The 22,376-nt window shown below is 39.9% G+C and overlaps 1 protein-coding gene across 4 annotated transcripts in view; it reads right to left on the minus strand.

Annotated features, from left to right (window-relative positions):
* The window catches only part of CNTNAP5 (contactin associated protein family member 5), a 769,018-nt gene that overhangs the window by 18,828 nt on the left and 727,814 nt on the right, over positions 1-22,376 (minus strand). For all 4 annotated transcript variants that reach the window (XM_033111359.1, XM_033111357.1, XM_033111358.1 and 1 more), the window contains exon 21: positions 22,106-22,193. In XM_033111359.1, the coding sequence (XP_032967250.1) occupies positions 22,106-22,193 (88 nt within the window). The remainder of the gene's footprint in view (positions 1-22,105; positions 22,194-22,376) is intronic.

A 22,376-nucleotide genomic window follows, 5' to 3' on the forward strand; every position in this document is an offset into this window, starting at 1 on the left:
ACACGTACTCATCCACCTACTCCTCGGTAGGACAGGGACTCCCCAGCCCTCAGTCATCAGTTCTCCATCATTTGTATCATTGTTCTTCCATCGGAGCTTTGGAATTTGGATGAAACAGTCGTATTTCCTTCTTTCTTTCTCCATCTGATTCAGAGTATAAAACCACCAATTATCTCTGTTAGCTGTAATTTACATTCAATTACATGTATAAGAAAAAAGAAATAACAGTAGCTCAAAAAAAGTAAGTTATTTGATTCCCAGTTAATGAGAAGTCTGATGATAACCAGTCTAGGGTTGGTGTCTTGGCTCCAGATATCATCAAGGACCCAGAATTGTTTTCAAGATTTGTACTTTGCTCTCAACCTTTGTCTGCTTCCTCATAAGACGACTTTAGGAGCTCCAGCTACCACTCCCATGCCCCAGCCAGAAGAAAGTAGGGAGGGCGAAGGGCAGAAACGTGCATACTTGCTATGTCAGGCCTTTGGAAATCCCTAGTGACTTGTTTTTGGAGTCCATTGTCCAGAGCAATGTCTTAATACTACGACCATCCTTAACTCAAGAAGAAGGTTGAGAACATACTGTTTTTAACTGGTAACATTGCTCCCTGAAAACAAAACCAAAAACCAAAAACACCACTGTGTTCACTTAAGCAGAGGAGAATGAATATGGAATACTAGGGAAGCTGTTAACAGTCTCTGGTTTAAATCCCTTCTGACAAACACACATTTTTCTTTGTATTTTCCTTCAATTAAACCATTAGGCTATTTCCGCTCTAGATACAGGTTTCAAGATCAATGAGTCAGACTCCTTGGTTTCAACATTCAACTCTTCCACTTATTAACATTGTAACCTTAGGGTACTTACATTCTATCTCTTGGACTGTTGCCTCATCTATACTAGTTCTGACAAGTTCACAAACTCATCCTAGAAAAAGTGCTACATACCTCATTGCTGAATATCACTACAGTCACCTTCAAAGTACTCCCCTTGGGAAGCTATGCACTGATGCCAGTGCCTAGTCCAGGCTTCAAAGCAATTTTGCAACTCTTTTTCTGGAATGGCCATCAGAACTGTCGCCATATTACCCTTGACGTCCTGAATGTCATCAAAATGTCTTCCTTTCACTATGTCCTTTATCTTCTTGTAAAGAAAGAAGTCATTGGGGACCAGATCAGGTGAGTAGGGAGCGTGTTCCAATGCAGTTATTTGTTTACTGGCTAAAAACTCCCTCACAGACAGTGCCCTGTGAGCTGGTGCACTGTCATGATGCAAGAGTCATGAATTGTTGGCGAAAAGTTCAGGTCGTCTAACTTATTCACACAGCCTTTAGAGCACTTCCAAATAGTAAACTTGGTTAACTGTTTGTTCAGTTGGTACAAATTCATAATGAATAGAATCTGATATCTGAATAGAATCTCTGATAATGATATAGAATCTCTGATATCAAAAAATGTTAGCAACATCATTGCAACAAGTTCGCGACCTTAATTGTCAGACCTTTGTTTCAGGGGAATGATGTGGTGCCTGCTTGTGGTAGGTTCGAGGTCAGAGGTATTTGACGCTCCTTCCATGAGAGACAGGGCCTATTTCCCCTCCCGCTGAATATGAGTCGGCTTATGACTGCTTTCATCAAGGGGACACATTGTAAATGGCCTTCTGCCAGTTCCAGAACTAGCCACCAAGAGTGTGGGCACCTTCTGCCTTGGGACTTGGAGCCCCAAGCTACCATGTAAGAAGCCCTGTCCTGATAGAGAGATCATATGGAGAGACCTTGAGACTAAACAGAGAAAGAGAGGGGCCACGCTGAGCTAAGCCTTGCAGATATCCCTGCCAAGGCACTACACATGTGAGTCAATCTGTATTAGATTCCTCCGTACTGGCCCAGCGATCAGCCAGATATCACCAGGCGCCTCGAGTCAATTCTACATGGAGCTGAAGAACCAACTGGGCAACGTCTGCCCAAATTTTTCATCAACAATTTGTGTGATGTTTTAAAATAGATGGTGGGTTAAACTACTACTAAGTTATGGGATACTTTGACACACAGCAATAGATACTTAAGATTCTAACTCATGTTTGTTGTAAGGATTAAATGTAATAATGAAAGTAAGAGTCTTAACTTATGGCCTGGCACATGGTATCTACTCAATGATATTTGGCTTATATATTATCTTTCAAGAGAATATGTACTATCCCATCCACCTGCCTGTGGGAGGAGATTTCCCCATTTAGTTCAGGTCTCTAACGTGCACTTACCACCCCAGAACTAAGTCTCCAATTAGAAGGTAAGCTAATCTTTTACTTTGATTCAGCCATTTTACTTCTCTTTCACTCTTCGTATAATAATTTCATGTCTCTCTAAGATTTCAAGCTCTGTCAAATGGGGTTTATGCTTTATATGCCTTTTATTAAAGGCTATAACACATAGTAAAATGAATGTGATCTCTGGAGTCAGACCAATCTAGCTTTGTATACCAGGCCAGCCAATCGATGAAAGAATGGGTGAATGCATACAGTAACTCAAATTATCATCCACCGAGGGTTGTTCCCAGCACATATTAAAGCCCTGACACTTCTGGCTTGCCATGTAGACAGGCAAAGCCAACTTCAGTGGCCAGAGAAAGCATACTCAGCACCATGATTTCAGGTGCTGTAAGTTGTAAATGAGCTGGTACCAGAGTGGCAAAGGAAAGAGAACAGGATGGAGTACCAATAACATCTGCTAGAGTAATCTTGGGTAAGTTACTGAAACTTAATTTCCCACCTCACACATTTGGATAAAAATATCTTCTCCAATAAGTGATCGTGTTGAGCTCTAGGTGTATTATTTCTAACACTCGCCAGTCCTCCCCTTGTGGTATCACTGGTACCATAGAATAAACCTGGGCACATGGCTGGGTTCAGTAGCTGACAGTTTTAATAGAAAGACTGAAGCTATCTTTCTATTAAAAATAACAATGACTCTCTTTAAATGATTTATTTCCATCATCCTGGAAATAGCAGAGATAACAATGGAGGTAACACTTTCTTAGTTTAAATCACTCAAATACTTTAATAAAATCAAAAAGAATATACTGAGCAAGAGGAAAAACCTTATGTGATAGAATGATGATAGAAAAGCACTTGCTGCCATCTTTATCCTAGCAATTATTGGCATTGGCAGTGCCAGAGAAGAGGCATATTTGAATTTTCTTTTAATCAATAAATGCCAGGTATATCATATAGGCACACTTGAGTATATGACTAGAACGTACTGCACACCATGATCAAAAATATAATACCACACCTTAGAAAAGAGGCCTCTAGGTAAAGAAGTCAAAACATTGGTATATTTAAGAATTCTATTTTCTTCCTGTTTAAAACCACCCAGGGCTTTCCATCATCTTACGGATAAAAGAAAACACACATGATCCTGACTTTTCAGCACCTGGACCTGCCTGTTTTTTTTCTATTCTACCTCTATTGCCTGAGTTCCTGGCTTCACAGAATTAAGTCTTTAGTCTTTAGAAGGGGACACCCCCCACAGAGAGTAAAGATATTATAAAACAGAGAGATGTAGGAGGCCAAGTTTTCTTTCCAGCCTGAATCTCACAGGAATTCTTTCTACCATTTCCATTTTCAGATGTCTTTTCTGTAACACTGTGCCTCCATGGAGCTTCTAAATGTTAGTCAGTGACTGTGGGCTAAGCAGTGTGTGTGTAAATACCTAACACACACACACACACACACACACACACACACACACACACACACACACTAGTATTTAGGTATCAAAACAATCCTGATAAGTAGTAATAGCTATTCCTGTTTATAGATAAGAAAATTGAGGCCCAGAAAAAAATGAGGAACTCAGGTCTCTGCCAAACAGTGATTGAGCGGAGCTTAGGCTCAGGCCCCCAGATGCCAGAACTCATGTTCTTAGCCTCTACACCCTGGACAAAGTTCAGTGCTGTCAGCCACTCAGAGGAGGCCTAGCTGATTATTAATAAATAAGCAGCTCTTTCCCAATTGAGAAGTATACATTTGGTGACAATATTTGGGGAGTGAGACTGCTAACTAAGATATGAAAGCAAGTTAAACCCTTCCCTCACTGTCTACAGAAGTCCCAGATAGAAAGAGTTCTCACATTGTTACGACCAATATTTATCCATGAGCTGAAAGATAATATTTATCCATGAGGTGAAGATATTTATCCATGAGCTGAAAGACAACAGCTGAAAATCTGAATTCAATGGTTTTCAACATTACTGACATGGTGAAATGCAAATTACAATTGCTCATAACTTAGATGTGACTGGTAGATTTCTAGAGATTCCAGGAGCAGACCCCCAAAAAGATGTGTATTTCATATCTCTCTATACATGAGGGAGACAATTTTTCTGATTGACATTTAGATGACTAGGGCCAGTTTTGGATACATTCAGAACAATGTTTGACCAAAGGTCTGGGCACTCTGTGCACCAGTCAAGGTGATACACATAATGAACCATCACACCCACTCCATACATAGGTCAACACATCTTCAAGCCTCCCTTGATTGAAATTTTCTTTCCCCAACCTCGCAAAAGAAAATCACTCTTATTAAAGCTTACCAAAGCTTCACAATGAGTCAATTACAAGGATACCAGATGAATGTAAGCGGCACATAAGAAAGCTTTTTGCCACAGAAAACGATAATGCCATGATCCTCTGACAGGGTCAGACGGGGATGAGTCCTGAGCAAGCTTCAGACACAGGCTTCACCACAGAGCAGAGTTGACTGAGATGCCCTGTTTGGACATCCTGAATCTTATTCATGAACTCACATCTTTAGATATCTTTCTTCTTCTCCTCTTTAAAACCCGTGGCATGGCCAACACCTTGAGTCCAAATTTTCTTCAGTCTCACCTACAATGAAACTAAAAGCTTTGTGTAATTTTTCCCTAAAGTACAATGAATTAGGATTTTTATCCAAGTGGCTTTAGGATTTTCAAAGTGATTACATTTCAGAACCCAAGCTACAGTGGAAGTTGGTGGCGTGTGACACCAAATCCCATATTCTTTCTACTATATCAAAAAAAGAAAAAAGATGAAGAATAGCCAGAATGGCCACATGCTGCCCAGTGAGTAAGGAGGGAGAGCTTGCAAATTCATAGGCTAAAAATGTAAGTGTGGGGACAGAGCCAGGAGTGCAGTTTCCAGGCTCTCACTTTCACATGGAAAGGTGCTCACTGGGGTAGTAAATGGCCATCAACTGTGCTTGGATGGTCATCAGCTGTGGCTAGTTGGCCATCAGCTCTAACCAGTGAGCCATTGGCCAATAATATAACTGCTGTGGCTACACTAGCAGCAAATAGGGGCTAGCAAGAAGATGGTGGCTGGCAAGTGCGGATTGCAGTTAGCAAAGGGTTGGTTGGTTGGTTAGTGGGCAAAGAAACGGTTGGCGGGTTGCAGATCGTCTGGCTCCTGCTTCCAGTGTCTCCAACCCAACCACCAGCGAGACTATAGTGGTATGACTCCCCTATGTATGGCTCCGTGTTCCTTTTTGGCCTCACTATGTTCTGCCTTCTTATGTGGGGAACGGGACCAGAGACCCCACATGATATCCTGCATGACAGTAAAATATCAGAAAATATCCAAATTTCAGCTTACATATAATTTTCAAATACATATCAATATTTTAACCCATGATATCACAAAGCTCAGGGTTATTTTTTTTTTTTTCAGATATTGAAAAGTATTTTTACTTACAGCCCAGAATTCATTAATTTGGGTCAGTAAAACTGGCTTTCAGTTTCTCTTGTTTTGTTTTGTAAATAGTATTAAAAATGGCTTTGGGATCTGCTTTGGAATCAGGATTTTCAAAGTCAAAGTTTATAAAATTTTCATATCACAAAATTATATGTTGTTCTACATTAGAGCACTCTTCAAAGATTCTGTGGCAGACCATGACATTTCAAAGACGATGAGTTTGCAGTGATTCTAAGCAGCTGCTCAGTCATGTAGCTCCTATGAACACAGATACTCCAGTCCTCCGATCCTACCACTTGTTCCTAGTCTGGCTGTTACCAAATCTCCTTGAATCACACATTACAGAGAACCCTTGGAATGTACCCAGTGATTGTTCTTATCCTAATTATTTGATATTTGAGGCTTAGGAGGGTAAAGAGTGGCAGCATGTTTGCCTGTTTAGGATGCACACAAGGAGGGTCTTCACAATATTGAATGCCAATTATAATTTTAAAAAGTATATAGTCACGGGATATGGAATCACAGCATAGGGAATACAGTTGATCGTACTGTAATAGCTATGTACATTGTCAGATGGGTAGTAGACATGTTGGGACTATCACTTTGTTAAGGGTGTAAATGTCTAATCACTATGTTGTTTTGCACACCTGAAACTAATAACAAAAGAACATAAACACACTCAGGAGTGCTCTCGAAAGACCTCTTTGTATGATGGAGTGGGCAGTGTATGGAACACAGGTGACAATGCAGCATTCCCTGAATGGCCCCACGGCGCTAAGCCTTGGTTGTGATGGCTTTCCAAAGGCAGCAGTTTCCCTCCTAGATATATAACAAAGAGAATTGAAAAGAGGTATTCAAACGAGGACATGTACATGCATGGTCACAGCAGGACTATTCACAATAGCCGAAAGGTGGAAACAGCCCAGATGACATCCATGTTGCTGAGCATCAAAAGTGATGTTAAGTGAAAAATACCAGACACACAAGGTCCCACATTATAGTCTTCCATTTATATGAAAACTCGTGAATAGGTAAATCGATAGAAACAGAAAACAGCTTGGTGGTTGCCAAGAGCAAGGGGGAATAAGGGTGACTGCTTTGGGTACAGAGTAATATTTGGAACTAGATAGGAGTAACGTTTGCACAATACTGTGAATGTACTAAGTATCACTGAAGTACTCACATTAAATTTTACATTTTAATGTGAGTACTTCAGTGATTATTACTGAATGTGAAATTAATTTTACATTATGTGAATTTTACTTCAATAAAAAAATTAAAATAAAGAGGAGACTGTATAATGGTCCATTGCTGTGTCAACTTGGCTAAGCTACCCTCCCTTGTTATTCAAACAATAGTCCAGGTGTTGCTGTGAAGGTGTTTTGTAGATAATGACTAAAATCCATATTCAGTTGACTGATTATCTTAGATAATCCATGTGGGTCTGATTTAATCAGCTGCAAGGATTTAACAGCGGAGTGGCTCTTCAGGTTTCTCTGAAGAAATTGCACCTATGGACCCCACATGCCTGACAGTTCCAGCCTGCCCTTCCTCATGGCTGTCCCCAGCCTTTCAGACATCACACACAGCCTCATAATCAGGAAACTGAGAGTTCCAGCCTGTACTTCCTCACGGCTGCCCCATGGATATCAGACGTCATACCCAGCCTCCATTATCACGTAAACCAATTCTTTGCAATAAATGCCATCTGTTATCTCTTACTGGTTGAACCCTGACTGCCTAAGTGGCTTCTACATTTGAAAGGTTTGGCATCCAAAACTGTTTTGATCTTTCTCAGCCAATTCTGCACCAATCCCCTCACAAAGATAGAAATCCTAGAGAAAAAGAAAATATTTCCAGTCCTGCACTTTGGAACTTCAATTACACCTAGTTTTTGAAGAAATTGACAAATAGGTATGACGATACTGTGAGATTCTGACAGGTTGGTGAGAAGAGCGGCCCACTGGTGAGCTAAAGATGTTCACTGAGGGAGAAAAAAAAAGGAAGGAAAAGGCTGTTTCCCCAGCAGATAAGGAAACCCGCCAGCTCTCTTTCCCAATATGACTTTTGGAAGTTCCCCAAAGAGGAGATTGGAAAACACTTTCCTAGGAAATATGCCCGTTCCAAGGAGAACGTCCTAAAGATACAGTGGGAGTTTCTCTAATTAAGGCCTAGCCATATCCTTCAGTGTAGCTCCCTATCAATGCTTTCTAGCCACTGTCTGTATATATGAGGAAGCCCAGAATCATCAGAAGTCTAAGGAAATCCTCTAATGGGAATGAGGGAGATCAAATGACAAAACAGAGAAAAGGCAACTTGCAGAAAGCAACTATGTAGACATACGCAAAACCCAGGGACATGCATGTTCAGACCATTGATGTCCTCAGAGTGATAAGAAAAGGTAATTCAACCTTGAAACCTCACATTAACCGCAAGGAGCTAAGCTGGCTCCCGTGTATAAAAATACCCATTGATATCTCAAAAGAATCAGTGTACCAACACACATAGCCGAGTCCCTGGCTCCCACAACATGGTGAGGTAAACTCTACAGGTCCCAAGTTAATGTGAGCAATTGCTGGTATGGAAGACGCACATGAGATTTCCTGTTCAGAGAACCAGAAGAGCTACTGCAACATGCATCTGACACCTATGTACTTTCATGGTGCCTCTTTAATGAAAAGACACCTGTCATGCAGGGTGGCAGGCAGGGTCTCAGCTCCCACTCCCCACATAAGGATGCAGGATATGGTGAGGCCAAAAAGGAACACCAACGGAGCGATAGATAGGGGAGTCATACCATTATATTCTCACGGGCTTCCAGGTCTCGACTGTTCGGACCTCCTGTCTTAACTTCCTTTGCCTCCAGCTTTCAACATCCCCTAGGGCGGCCATGGCAATGGTAACTTCATGTATCTGCCACCCCACATAGGGCGTAAGAATGGCAACCAAGGATCCAAAAGCACTTGCATGTGCAGTATCCAAAACCAGATCTCTCATGCTGGCTGTAAAAAGCTCGTCATCCGGCCCCCGCATATTAGGGTGGAAAATAGCATTTCTCATACCCATTTCCCGGATGATTTGAGTAAGTTCCATATATGATTGCCATTGACTCACAGCGTCTGGCAGCTCGCCAGCCTGTCCCCATACTGTGCGTACCGCAGCAGTGAGCCATTCCATTAGAGTGTGGTTGCCTGGTCTTGGGCCAACCTCTGGTAGTTCTGTAACATTTGTCACAGGGATGGATACACTGTCACAAAGGCTAGCTTTTCCTCTCAGCTGGGGAGCAGTGAATGTTGTCTGCTCCCTCATCCCATAAATGTAATAGCCAAGCCGAGACTGGCTCTCCAGGGCGCTGTCGTTACCACCTCCCCAGCTCCTGCAACTCAGTGGGAGTGTAAGGGGTGTAGGTTGTGAACTCAGTCACAGCTGGGTTGCTGGCAGCAACGCCCCCGGGGGCCCAAAGGTTGCTCACATTTTACCCTTTGCTTCAAGATTGGCCGGGCTTGGGGGTTGGGAGCTACATTGTCTCCACTCGCTTCCTCTGTCTCTGCCTCAGAGTCTCCACTGTGGGGCTCCTCTTCTAACAGGTGGACCCGAGCTTCCAGCACCTCCAAGCAGGACACCTGGTCCAGCACCTGGGCTATTTCATGAAGCGCATTTTCCGTGTTACGACTCAAAGCTGTGAGGAACATCCAGCCCACGCGGTCAGCAGTAGCCTTTGCCTCCTCCGGCAATTGCTCCGCCAGAGCCTGCAGGGCCCTCTCCACGCTGGCCGGAGAGCCGTCCATGTCCTCCCACCCCTCCTTGGGGGTCCAACTCCTGATTACAGTGGCCACCGGACACCACACACTGTGTGGGGGCCACCCGTCCTCCTGCCCAGAGTTCCCTACCACACCTCTGCTCAGCACAGCTTGAAATTGTGTTTTCATAAACAAGGACCTGGAACCACCACTCAGGACCAGAATCCTGCTTATAAATGGCTTTACTTTTGACATCTCCTTTGTTTTCCCTTTCCATGAGTTAGAGATCAATTGTTCTGTAATCACCGCTTATGTGCAATTTTATGTCCCCACCCAGTTCACTGGGGTTTTAGGGCAGAAACAACATCATACCCTTCTCCAGTAGTCTCAGGACATCTAGCTGCTGTGGTCTGCAATCCAACAGGGGCTTAGTAAGTGTTATTTGGTAGGCTGATTGGTTCACTCTCTTTCCCCAGCCTCACCTGGGTCCATCTATAGCACTTGCTGGCATGAAAATAGCTGGGTTCAGCTGTGACTGTGAAAAGTGTGAGGTCCAATTGCTCATATGACATTCAACCCCTGAGTCAAGTTCCACTAACCTATTCCAAACCCCTAAACTAAGTGTGGCTTAGAGTGACCGACTGCCCAGTATTGCCCAGCACTGTTTCAGTTTTAGCACTGATAATCCCACATCCCTGGAAATCTCTATTTTTGGTAGACCAAAATGGTTGTTCACCCCAGTATGGATTATAAAATGAGGAATATGAACACAGACACTTTCCTCCTGAATTGAAAACAGTCACTCTATGTGTAATACACTCATCAAAACAACTGCATTGTAAATATACATGGAGAATAGACAGAGCATGAAGGCTTGTGCATCCAGACGGGGTGATGGGAACGTGGATAACAAGAGGTTCCTGCCTTCAAAGATCCCTGTCTTCCCCAGGGAAACAACTATGTACACAGATAAGAAATACAAGTCAGGGAACTTTCAGCGTGGGTGGGAGAGATACGCCTCTTGAAACGGTTGACTAATGAGGGAATCGCCACTGCGAGGGTTCTGAACTGGAGTGTCACAACATGTCCTGTGACATGGTCTGTGGCTCTCCTACTTGTCCTGGATGATAGGGATTGCACAATTCCAGATGCAGCTCAGCAGCCCTGGAGTGTGACTTAAAGGAGGTGTGTACCAGCTCTATAATGCATTGTACAGTGGCATGCAATCTCGTAAACATGGGTTCAGGCCTGACCATAATTGGTGGATTTCCTTTGGTAACGAGTGCCCAAAGCTAAAACTCTTCTGTTCTTGTGTGCCTCTCCTTTCTAGTCCGCCTTATACTGCTATCCACCTATCCAGTGATTTACGCAAACCTTCCAATTCCTATTGCATAACCTTCCCCAGCATCTCTTTCCCTGTTCATTGGTTATGCCCCAGTCCAGACTCTTGTCCTTTCCTACTGGAAGGATAGATGTTACCATAACCTCCACACCAGTCTCTTTCCCCATCTGATCTGTTACTCACAAAAGGGATAACAGCAGCTCTGATCACAAGAGTCCCCATCAATGGCTTCTCCCATCTTCATAATGACAGCTGGACTCCTTTGCCGAGCACTAGTGGCCCTCCGTAATATGCTACCAGCTGAGATTTTCTTAGTCCTCTCTGTGTCTCTGCATGAACGAGAGGTGCATCTGCAGATGGACTATTGCTTGTTCACAGCACCCTCTGTGCCTTCATATCGTCATATTTGGTTCACGCCATTCCTCCTTCCCAGATGTGCTCCATCTATTGAGCACAAATCTGTGTATCAAGATTAGAGTCAGAGGTGTCTCCTCTCTGACACATTCTGTATCATCTCAGCTGAAATGGTCCCTCCCTCTTATGCATCCTAAGCAAACTCGATTGTGTAATACATTGAAATTATTCATATTATAGTTATTTCATATCTTATCTCCATAGATATATGTTTCATCACTTTGGGAATAAGAATTCCTAGGCTATATATACCTCTTTAAAATTTTTCTCAGTGTCACTTAATATCTTGCCTTGTACATAATAGGTACTCAAAAGACATACATTGAATGAATTATCCATGAATAATGCTAGGGAAGAGTATTCCTAATTCAAAACATTTATATAATCTTAATCTTTTAAGAGAGATGTGGTCTATGCATAGCTTATATGCTATAGAAGAATTTTGTAAAATGTGAGGAAATAAATGGAAAAGACAAAGCATATATTCAAGGTTTTGAGCAGATTAGAATAGGCAGCAATTCATTTTAGGGGACAATCTCAAACTAGAATTGTTCTCGGGAGAATGATTTACTTATTTATCCTTCCCACTGGAAAGCAAGCAATGTGACTTTTTATCAAGCAAAAGAACATTAGTGTATTGGCTACGGGTGTCGAGTACTGACACTGCTCACTGGTAATAATTCTGTGCAAGTGAAATGGAAAATCCAGGGATTCAGATCAAATCTCTCCTAGAAGTGGATGTCCCATAGTCACCCCCAAGTGGAAATGAGCTTCATGCTGTTTTAACCTGGTTTAATACTCAATTTATTATCATTAATGACATCCTTCGAAAATAAAATCCCAGTAGACTAAACAAGTAGTGGCCACTTGACCCTCTCTGTGCCTTAATTTCCTCTCCGTTTCCGTGGGAAAGCAGTGAGAATTCCAATCTGGGCTGGTCCCACTTGTTCATTTCAGCTTCTGCTCAGTGAGATGCTTCCACACCCCCCAAGCTTAGGAGAGGTAACTAAAAGCCTGCTGCAGAGTTCATTACTGTTAGCTTGGATCCTCTTCACTTCAGCACCTTGTCAACACTGATGTTTATAACCCTGACCCAGATCCCCCAGGCAAAGGGTAAACAAATCAATAGCAGTGCCATTAGCAAGGAAAAGGGGCATCAGCCAAAGAAAAATCATAGGCACGATGGCTGTATGATCTTATTAACAATAGCTTCTGTTTTCAAATATTACTATGTGCCACACATTATCTCTTTATCTTCATAATCAATAAAGCAAGTATTACTGCTCCTACTTTACAGATGAGGAAACCGGGGCTCAGAGAGGTGAACTTCATAGTGACATAGCTAATAAGTGACCATTATAGGATTTGAGCTCTGAACTGTCTGATTCCAAACCCATTTTTCACTTTACTGCCAGACACCATTGTGAAAAAAGAAACACAGCTTATAGGAGACACTCATCCAAGATCTAGCCATATCTAACTGTATGACATTAAGCCCACTACAGAAACATAGAACACTTTATATGTACCTGCCAATATGGCAGGTAGCAAGGAGATAAAACCATAAGTAGGACACAGGTCCTGTCTTTGGAACCCCATGAATACCTCACGCTGAGAATGGGAGAGGTATGGAGGTGGTGGTTCACATCTTTAAAAATCAGACTACGTCTCATGCTTTAAGCTTAGTTGATTCACCAAGTATCACATTGATACAATCTGTCAATCAGAGGCAGCTCATTCCTGAGAATATACATTTAAATAATGTCAGGTAGGTTTGTACAGATTTACCTCTTTTAAGGTGATTTCATCAGAAACTAAGAATTGACCACATCCTTACCTTCACTATTTATCAAGCAACAACTGGAGTCAAAGCTACATAAGACCTTGTCTGTTCATCCCCCATGCACAGCAGAAAGAAAGAGAGAAACGAACGTTTTGTTGTGCAAGGAGTGGGCAACTGCAGTCTCTCTACCTTGCAATCCCCTCTCTCACATCTGAAAGGCAGTCAAAAGTCATTCTCCAACAAAAGAAGCTGGTTTGGGTGGGTGGTTCCTTATTTTATTATTATTACTACTATTGCAAACATTTATAGGGCATTTACTATATATCAGGCTGTGGATACAAAGGGGTCACATACTAAACCTGTCAAGCTCAGGGGAGGTCTTCATGGCAGGTCCTACAAACTCAGAGACCAAAATTAACCACATAGGATGGTCTGAACAGAAAAATTCCTAATTAAAAACAGGTCATGGCCAGTAGTCACATCCTTGGCCTGTAGCTTCCTTGACAAAGGTCAGTCTTTACCTTAAGTGAGCCTGCCTATTGTCCTTTTGCATCTAAGATAACATACTCTTGGAAAGAGTCAGTGTCTGACTCTAAACAGCAAATGTACCCCTTGCTAGTTTTGTGACATTACACAAGTCACTTAACCTACGTGACTCACTTTCCTCATCTATAAAACAGAAATAATAATAGTACTTAACCATTTTCGGTTGTTGTGAGAAAAAATGAGTTAACATAACTTAGAACTAGCACAACGCAGCATATTATTAAATAATACTACTACTAATAAGTACCACTTATTGTTATACTATTAATATTAATATGCTATAAATACTATGCTTCATTAATATTATTATTTGAGTAGTGAGGAAAACCTGGTATTTAGCATAGCCTAAAAGAGATAGTCTAAAACCTTAACAAACTTTAATGCTCCTCACCTCACCCTGATAATTTTCATTTGAAAGAAGTAAATTTTAAATTAAGCAGGATCTTTAGAACAGGGACAGTTTTCGTGTTCATTTATTTGTTTGTTTTTGGTATTTATGTGGCCTCACATACTGCATGGTCCACAATAATGCTCAGTAACTTTTGTGTGATGAGAACTAATATGAACTTTTTATCAATGACTGTAGTGTCATGGCTTCCACAGACCACACAAAACCTCCTTAGCTAACAGCCAGGCAAAGATACTGTATAAAGCCAGGCACTTCCTTGGGAGGCCATCCCTCCTTGAAATGGATTAGTAGGGCACCTCACAGCTGAGGAAAATCTGTACTTGGAAACAACATATCATTGCTACCTCGCTTCATTCATTTATTACCCACTGGCCTGAGCAGAGCAGGAAAGTGATTGTATTGAATGAGTGTGTTTCAGGAGCATGCAGTTTAAATGGTGCTTTTGCTTTACAAAAACACACTTGACTTTCACAGAGGAGCACTAAGCAAGGAGTACGTCTGGACTCTGATCATGAAGGGATTCATTTAAAGCGCAAAACAAAATTGCATTTTAAATCAGAAAATTTAACACATCTCTGTTCCATGAGATGAAACTAAACCATCTGTGGAATTTCTCCACGGGGAGAAATGCAGTTTATTATTTTTAAAAGAAACAGTAACGGATCCCACGTAACCCAGTTGCAATTCAAAGTTGCTTATCTTCAAAGTAGAAAGCGCGAGATGCGTACATTTAGAAAGTCGGGATGATTACTAAAACTGGCATTTCAGGATGCGTTAAGCACATCGTTCATTTCACAAGTAGGTCAGATTGGACTAATGCAAACGAAATATTTTATTACTCAGAGAAACAGTTTCATTAAGAAACTTCTGGACACAATAGGAGAAAATTGCACACATTGTTAAGATTTGAGTCAGGAAGGGGCTGTGGTTTGGAAATATTTTTATTTACTAAAGAACTGAAAATGACCATAAACAAGGTGAAACATTAAGAAACCTATGCACTCAAAATGAAATAATTCTTCAGAGCAGTCTCTTGGGAAGCTATAAACACGCTCGAAAGAAGATAACACGCATTTCTTAAAAGAGCATCTTTCAACTATTATCTTTCCAGTTGCAGCACACTTGGACTGTTGATGTACGCAAACACAATGCAGTCCCAGAATTATGCACAATTCCTAGCCCACCCCTGTTGCTGCATCCTCTTCTCTCCTGCTTAAAAGAGATAGCAGACTGCAAGGAAGAAAAAGCAGTATTATTACTGGATTATCGTTAATGCTCCTCTTCGCAGTCTATCTCACTCTCTGGTGAGAATATCTCGACTTCCTCCTGAAAATAACACTTTCCTGTTCTCAAAACACATGTAGCTAATATAGAGCTGACACTTTCAACCCTCCAGACCCACAGCTGGTGGCATAATCCAGTCATTGCCATTGAGCATATTCCACTCTCGTGGACATTGTCATCGTCTGGGATTATCACTTGACACACAAGGGTCCTTTGAGACTCAATCCAGTACTTTTCTAGACATTTTAGAGATGAGAGGCTTTCTTTCCAACAGAGTTGCTGAAATGGAAGCATTTAAGCACGGAGTTGTTGATACCACCTTGCTATCATTGAAATGCTGCCTGAGAATGAATTCCTACCCAGAGGTAAGAAAAGTCAAAAGTGAACGGAGAAACACACAGACTCTCAAAGACTGAGACACAGTCATATCTGAGTTTCTGAACCCAGCTGTGCCTGAAGCAAAACCTACGCTTTGAAACTTCCATTTTCACAAACTATTATATTTTCTATTGTTGCTGGTTAAGCTGGGATGAGCTTGATACACCCTTGAAATAGCCCTAATTGAGAGTGACTCACTCTCAAGTCTTCAAGGTTTCCCAGGTTCAGAACTGACATTTTGGAGCATATCTGAGTGCCTCTTTAAAAGTCACCTTCCAGTTACCGTTCTGTTCCCACAACCTTTAAAAATAAAAAAAAATGGATTAAGCTAATATTTATTGAGTGTATGCTAAATACCAAATTATTTGCATATAGCGTCTTGTGGAATCCTTATACAGATCTATGAATTAACTGAACTGTTATCTTCCTGATTTTACTGACAGGTACTACCGATCCATTAGAAGACTTCACCATGGCCACACAACAGTAACAACAGGAGAGAGAGCAAACATGAGTCAGTTTGTCTAAAAAGCTGTGCAGGATTCCCTCTATATAATTTTACTTCCCAGTTTGATATCAACTGCATCACATTTGAATTATAAGAAGGGCCAACTGTGTATAAAAAAAGAGTAACAGTCTTCCAAAATGAGTACTTTGAAGTACCTACCTTTCATTTACATGCATAAATTCTGTGGTGCTTTCCAAAAATGGCAGCCATAACTCATTTTCTATAAGATGCTTGGGAAATGATTTCACATGAAAGCAATCAAGGTATTCATCCACTAATGCCCTGATGCTACAGAAGACAAAGTAGGCTTCAAGTTCAACAGTGAGGGATTTGGGAGAATTAAAGGTCCCTGTTCTACAGAAGCAATCAGCACTCACTTCATTTTAACAGTCCAAGAGAAAGTGCTCACAGCTAGCCCTGCAAGTTCCAGATTAGCTCAGTTGTATGCAGGCTGTGAAGGAATTCTTCCAATTTCTATGTGGCTTCTTAGGGCCAAGTGAACTTTGAAGCTACATGAGCAAACAGCCATCAGAGCAAAATAATAAAGTCTCTGCCAGGTGTGAGCTTTGGCCTATCAAACTGGCAGGTATGCAGGAATTAATAAACACTGGCTGCATAAAAAAATAATTCTATATGCATTCCCTGCGTGCAAATCTCATTTAAATATCTACTCAGAATCTGGTAACTAAAGTTTAAAAGCTGTATTACAATTCCTTTCCACCTAGCCTTTAACATGCTTCCATATTTTAAAAAGTAAGTATTTCATAAATTTGCAGCACAGTAATACGTCTCCTCTCAGGAAGGCATAATAGTAATAATAATAATAATAATAATAATAATAGGATAATAATTTCCTTAATTCTTAATTGCACCAAGAAATTGTTTGCTTGATTTTTATCTTATAATCAAATTTAATGATATATTCTGGCACAATAAGTTAGGGTAAACCAGGACCAGAAAAAAATAAAACAAAAACAAAAAAGGTACAGTTTTTTTTTAGAAGTTTCAAGCTTAAGCTTTTTAAATATTTAAATCTATCGGAATGTATATCATCCAAATTAGACAGAGACAGAAACAGAGATAAGTCAGTCATACTCTTTCAAAGTAAGAAATGCACTTCCATATTTTCTAAAGAATCAAATAATTTTCCAGAAACAGGTAGTCTTGTCCAAATAGGTGACTTCTTTAAATATCTACTCTCTCTCTTTTTTCTTTTTAATGTTAATTTCTCTTAAACCCATTGATGCAATAGACCAGACCAAGGCATCGTCCTTAAAAGTCAAAGAATGTCAGTAAACAAAGGAATAAACCTAGCAGCATCTCAGGATTTACCATAGCTGAACACCCACAATGCAATTTTAATGTCAATGATTATGTCAGCTATTTTAATGGACTCATCTCTACATCGTAGGAATCCTCAGGCAAGATGTTTATTCACCATGATATGTATGTAACACATACTGTGTTTCCCCAAAAATAAGACCTAACTGGAAAATAAGCCCTAGCATGACTTTTCAGGATGACATCCCCTGAACATAAGCCCTAATGTGTCTTTTGGAGCAAAAATTAATATAAGATGCAGTCTTATTTTTGGGGAAGCATGGTACCACGTAGTACCAATATCCTCTAAAATGGTTGATTGGCCCTTCCTTTCACAGAAAGAATAAAATTAACTAACCTGCTCTTGCTTTACAGTAGAATGTTATTTGTGGTACTAAAGAAAACTGGGACAATAGTTTGTTCATAATTGTTTGCCCTTGGTATTATTAGAAAAAGTGCTTGCAAATCCGTGCTTTAGAATGAAATTGTCCAACAGAGTGGTAGCCTTTTCTAAAATGGTGGAATGGGACTGTATATGTTATCGAGACCATTTCATCCACTTCTGCACCATTTCATGTATCTGTCATTCCTAGCCATATTCTTTCTGATGCATGAGGCTTACTTCCAAAGCGTCCCCAGGGTTAGTATTTCTCCATAACAATGAAGCTGGTGTTCATATCACCTTCCTTCACCTTCAGCTAGAGAATTTTTGTAGACCAGAAGTGCTGAAATTAATTGTGGGTCTACACCCTCCTATCCATTTAACAGCAGTTGGATAAGAAGAAAGGCCAGCAAGCAGGAGTCTCCTACCCTCAGAAAAACGAAGACATTTTATTGGGTACTCTTCCTCAACCTTAACCAGTTCTTCCTGTCTTCCTCACAATGAATCCAAAACAAAACGACAAGGTACCTATCAATAATTTAGTACCTTGCTCTACAGTTTCATCCTTTCCATCTTGTATGTTATAGGTTTAATTCAAAAGACAGAAAGGCCACAGAAATGCCATACACGGTGTCAAGATTAATGGAGGAAAAGTTTTTAAACAAGAGGATGATTCTAGAGCTTCCATTACACAAAGCAAGTGCTACGAGAAAAGCCTGGGTATTGCGGTCATATAGTCCTAATTATCTTTCCTCCCAGGATTCTTCTGATTTGGTTGAAATGAGGATTAAATAACTCAAGGTATACTGCTTACAAATCAGTGGACAGAAAATAGACTATGATAGACTATATACCCTAAAAAGTAATTCTATTTCATTAAAACCAACAAACATATTTTAATGTCTTGCTAAGATTCAGGAAACAAAGAGGAATCCTATGTTTGGGGCAAATTTTTGGGAGAGAGAGGATAAAACCAAGGCAGTGAGTCATATATCAACATTGAAGATTTATCAAAGGAAAATATCTGAACCATCTTGAAGCAGAATAGAAGTCCAAGCTTGGAACCCTTACCAGGTACCTTTACCAGGTAAAGATGTTGAACCTGAGACTTCAACATTAAGTTTCAGTGAAAAGTGAACTAAAACTATAACAACAAAAACAAAGACACCTAATAGCAAAGGAATAACATAAAACCTGTTTACCTCTGATGTGGTTCTGAATTGAAAAAAAAAAAAAGTAACAAAAATAATAACAAAAATATTAATAATAACAACATTTCTGCCAAGACTTCAACCAGAGACTTGGTCTCACAAAAGCCTAGAGTTCAAGTTTATTCTCAGTGTCTGTTCAGAAAAAATCTGAAGTGAGAAATTGAAATAAGCCTAATTTGGTAGTACCCCCTGGCATCTGGCAGAAGTAAAGACAAATCTTGCCTGGAAGACAACGTCCCAATTTCTGATCATTACAGTTCCTCAGATTAATTTCAATCAAATATGAGTGCAAGCGCGCGCGCGCACACACACACACACACACACACATAGCATAAGAGAACAAGCTACCATAATAAAGAATTAGAAAACAGAAAATAACAGATTTAGACACCTACAGACTTGTGATATTGGGATTATCAGAGATAAAATACTCAATAATTATTAATGAAATACTTAAAAATATAAAATGACAGAAACAACAATAAAAAAGTGGGAACAACAGATTATCTTAACAAGCATGCTTGAAAATATTTTAGAAATAAGAAAAAAACGTAATCAATGAAAAGTGACTCATTGAATGGATTTAGTTAGGCATGGATGGATTGTTAGGCATGGATGAAGAATTAGTAAATTTAAATATAAAACTCAATAAATTGACCAGAATGTAAGATAGACAAGAGTAAAACGTATCATAAAACTATGGTAAGAGACATGAGGATAAAGTTAGAAAGTCTAAGATTTATCTAGTACAGGTCTAAAGTAATTGAACAGAGAGAATAAGAAAAATCATTATTTGATATGCTGAGGATTTGTGAGAACTGAGGAATAGACAGATATAAAAATGCATATGGACTGGATACATAGAGGAACTAGCACATAATACAGGAAACGTAAAAATATCAGATCAGATACTTAAAAAGAAATCTGCAAGTGGTCACACAGTGATACAAATGCAAAACACCAAATTAGAAAAGATGACTTTAAAAGTAGCTTGTGGGTGGGGATGGTCAGCACCATGTCCAAAGGCAGGACAGACAGCCAGCCAGCAATTCAACAGCCACAGCAGAAGAAAGGAGACAAGAGAACAGCGCTGTGCTGGGGAGGGTTCAGAGCTGGCTCTCCGCTCCGGTGGCGGGGATGGCTGCCTTGTAGCGTTTCTGACCAATTTGAAGTAAACACTCCTAGAATGGCTGTTTTCACACTACCATGGTGACATCACTGAATGCAGAATTGGGCAGAGATCTGTGTAATAGGTTCTTATGAGCCAGAATGAGCTCACTCCACGCACCTGAATAATTCTTTCAAGATCTGAGCGGAAATATCCTTCAATATTGAATCACATGTCTGGCAAAATTATCTTCCAAGAATAAAGGTGAAATAAAGAACTTTCTCAGACAGAGGGCACCTGACCAAGGAGAGATTCAAAAGAATTTACTACACAAAGAAGGACATTAAACCTGGTAAGTAGAAAGTTCTGAAATATAGGAAGGAATGAGGTATAATTAAAATAGTGACTGCACTGGTAAATCAAAAATAGTAGTGTCTACATAAAATGCTTGTTATTAGTAGAAGGAGGTAATAGAATAAGAAATAAAATTCAATCTAGAAGTTGGTCACTTGATTGGCCATTTTGGAAACTAAAATGGACATTTTTAGATCCTGACTGCAGCAAGGTTTCTGGATGCACATTATGTTCCGGAGTATCTAATTTATATAGAGTATCTAATTTATAAATCGGGAAGGCTGTAGTGACACCAGAGTTATTGTCCTGCCTTTTCAGTTGTTTCTACTCACCAGCAAAGTCAAGGTAACTTGAAGTGTCCACTGCCACCACTTTTCAGAAACCTTCTTCACCTCTTGAGAACTGACATGCAGTACTGGGTCACAGTGGCCTCTGGACTCCAGCCTAGCGTCAGTGACATCCTCATAGGTGATAGCTCCCCAATAATTGGTTCAAAACTGCTTGGGGAGTCATTCTGAAGGACTAACGAGTATCTACACTGTAAATGCTGTCACAATTTTGTAAGCGACTGATTTCCTGTGTTAAATCCATCCCTGTTTAAAATGCCTCCAGCTATTGTTTTCTGTATGGTACTGTGATTGAGAAAGTAAGAAAGAACAAGATAGAATCACAAGAAGAGTTGAACAAACAGAAAATAAGGAGGCAGAAACAAATCTCATCTTATAAATAACCCAAAAATATAAAGGGGGTTACTTTTGCCAGTTTATAAAACAGAAATGGCCAGATAGGGTATCACAAAATTCAGCTGTATGATTTCCATAAGATTATCTATGAGACTTAAAGAAAAATAAATACCAGAACATATATAAAAAAAGATAGGCTGGGTAAATACCAACTAAAGTAGAACTGAATTGCTATATTAATAACAGATAAAATAGATAAAGCACAAAGATAAATTAAAGTTAAAGAAATCATATATATATATATATATATACACATATGTGTGTGTATATATATATGTGTGTGTATATATATATAATATATATATGTATATATATATTATATATATATATTCAGTTCATTGAGAAAGTTTCAATCTTCCCTGCACCTAATAAATAACCTTCATCATATAGAAAATGAAAATTGACAGAACTTCCAATAGAAAAAAAGAAAATCCATTATTATAGTAGGCAATTTCAATTTTCTTTCATTTGTTGATGAATTAGTAAAGAGATTAAGGATTTGAGCAAGCCAATAATTGGGTTTTCAAATCCTTAATGTCTTTAGGTAAAAATTAAGTAAATTTAAGTAAAAAATTAAGTGAACCTTTCAAATTACTTAATTAATTAGCAATTGAGTAAAAAATGGACTTCATTTCTTTGTTAATGTTTCTTATTCCAGAGTCTTCTGTGATATAGCTGGAAATGCCAATTCTCTGCCACTTACATCTTAGCTTCTCCTGTACCAGAAATCTGGGTGCTAGATTTTGGATATTATGGGAGCAAGAAACTCCAGCTCTGAATCTCGAAATGACCTGATGAAAATCACTTATGTATTCTTTTATTTTAACAAAGCCCTCTGGACTAGAATACAAACCTGTCACTTTGCCCAAGGTGAGTGACCGTACAACCCTGAACTCCACTTCTGGGGAGAAGTTATAACTGAGTCGGAGTTGCTGATCCATCTGCAAGAAAACCGAAAACAAAGGTGCATGAGCTAAATCTGTACATAAAGGACATAAAACACTCCTGTCCGGTAATCGCTTGGAAACACACAGAGCAGATCCCTCTCTGGGGCTTTCTCTCTGGAGAGATGAGAGGTGGCTCGCTAATTCTCCCACAATGCACATCAAATACCCCTTTCTTTC

This window comes from Rhinolophus ferrumequinum, chromosome 8, assembly GCF_004115265.2.
Source record: "Rhinolophus ferrumequinum isolate MPI-CBG mRhiFer1 chromosome 8, mRhiFer1_v1.p, whole genome shotgun sequence".
Taxonomy (NCBI): domain Eukaryota; kingdom Metazoa; phylum Chordata; class Mammalia; order Chiroptera; family Rhinolophidae; genus Rhinolophus; species Rhinolophus ferrumequinum.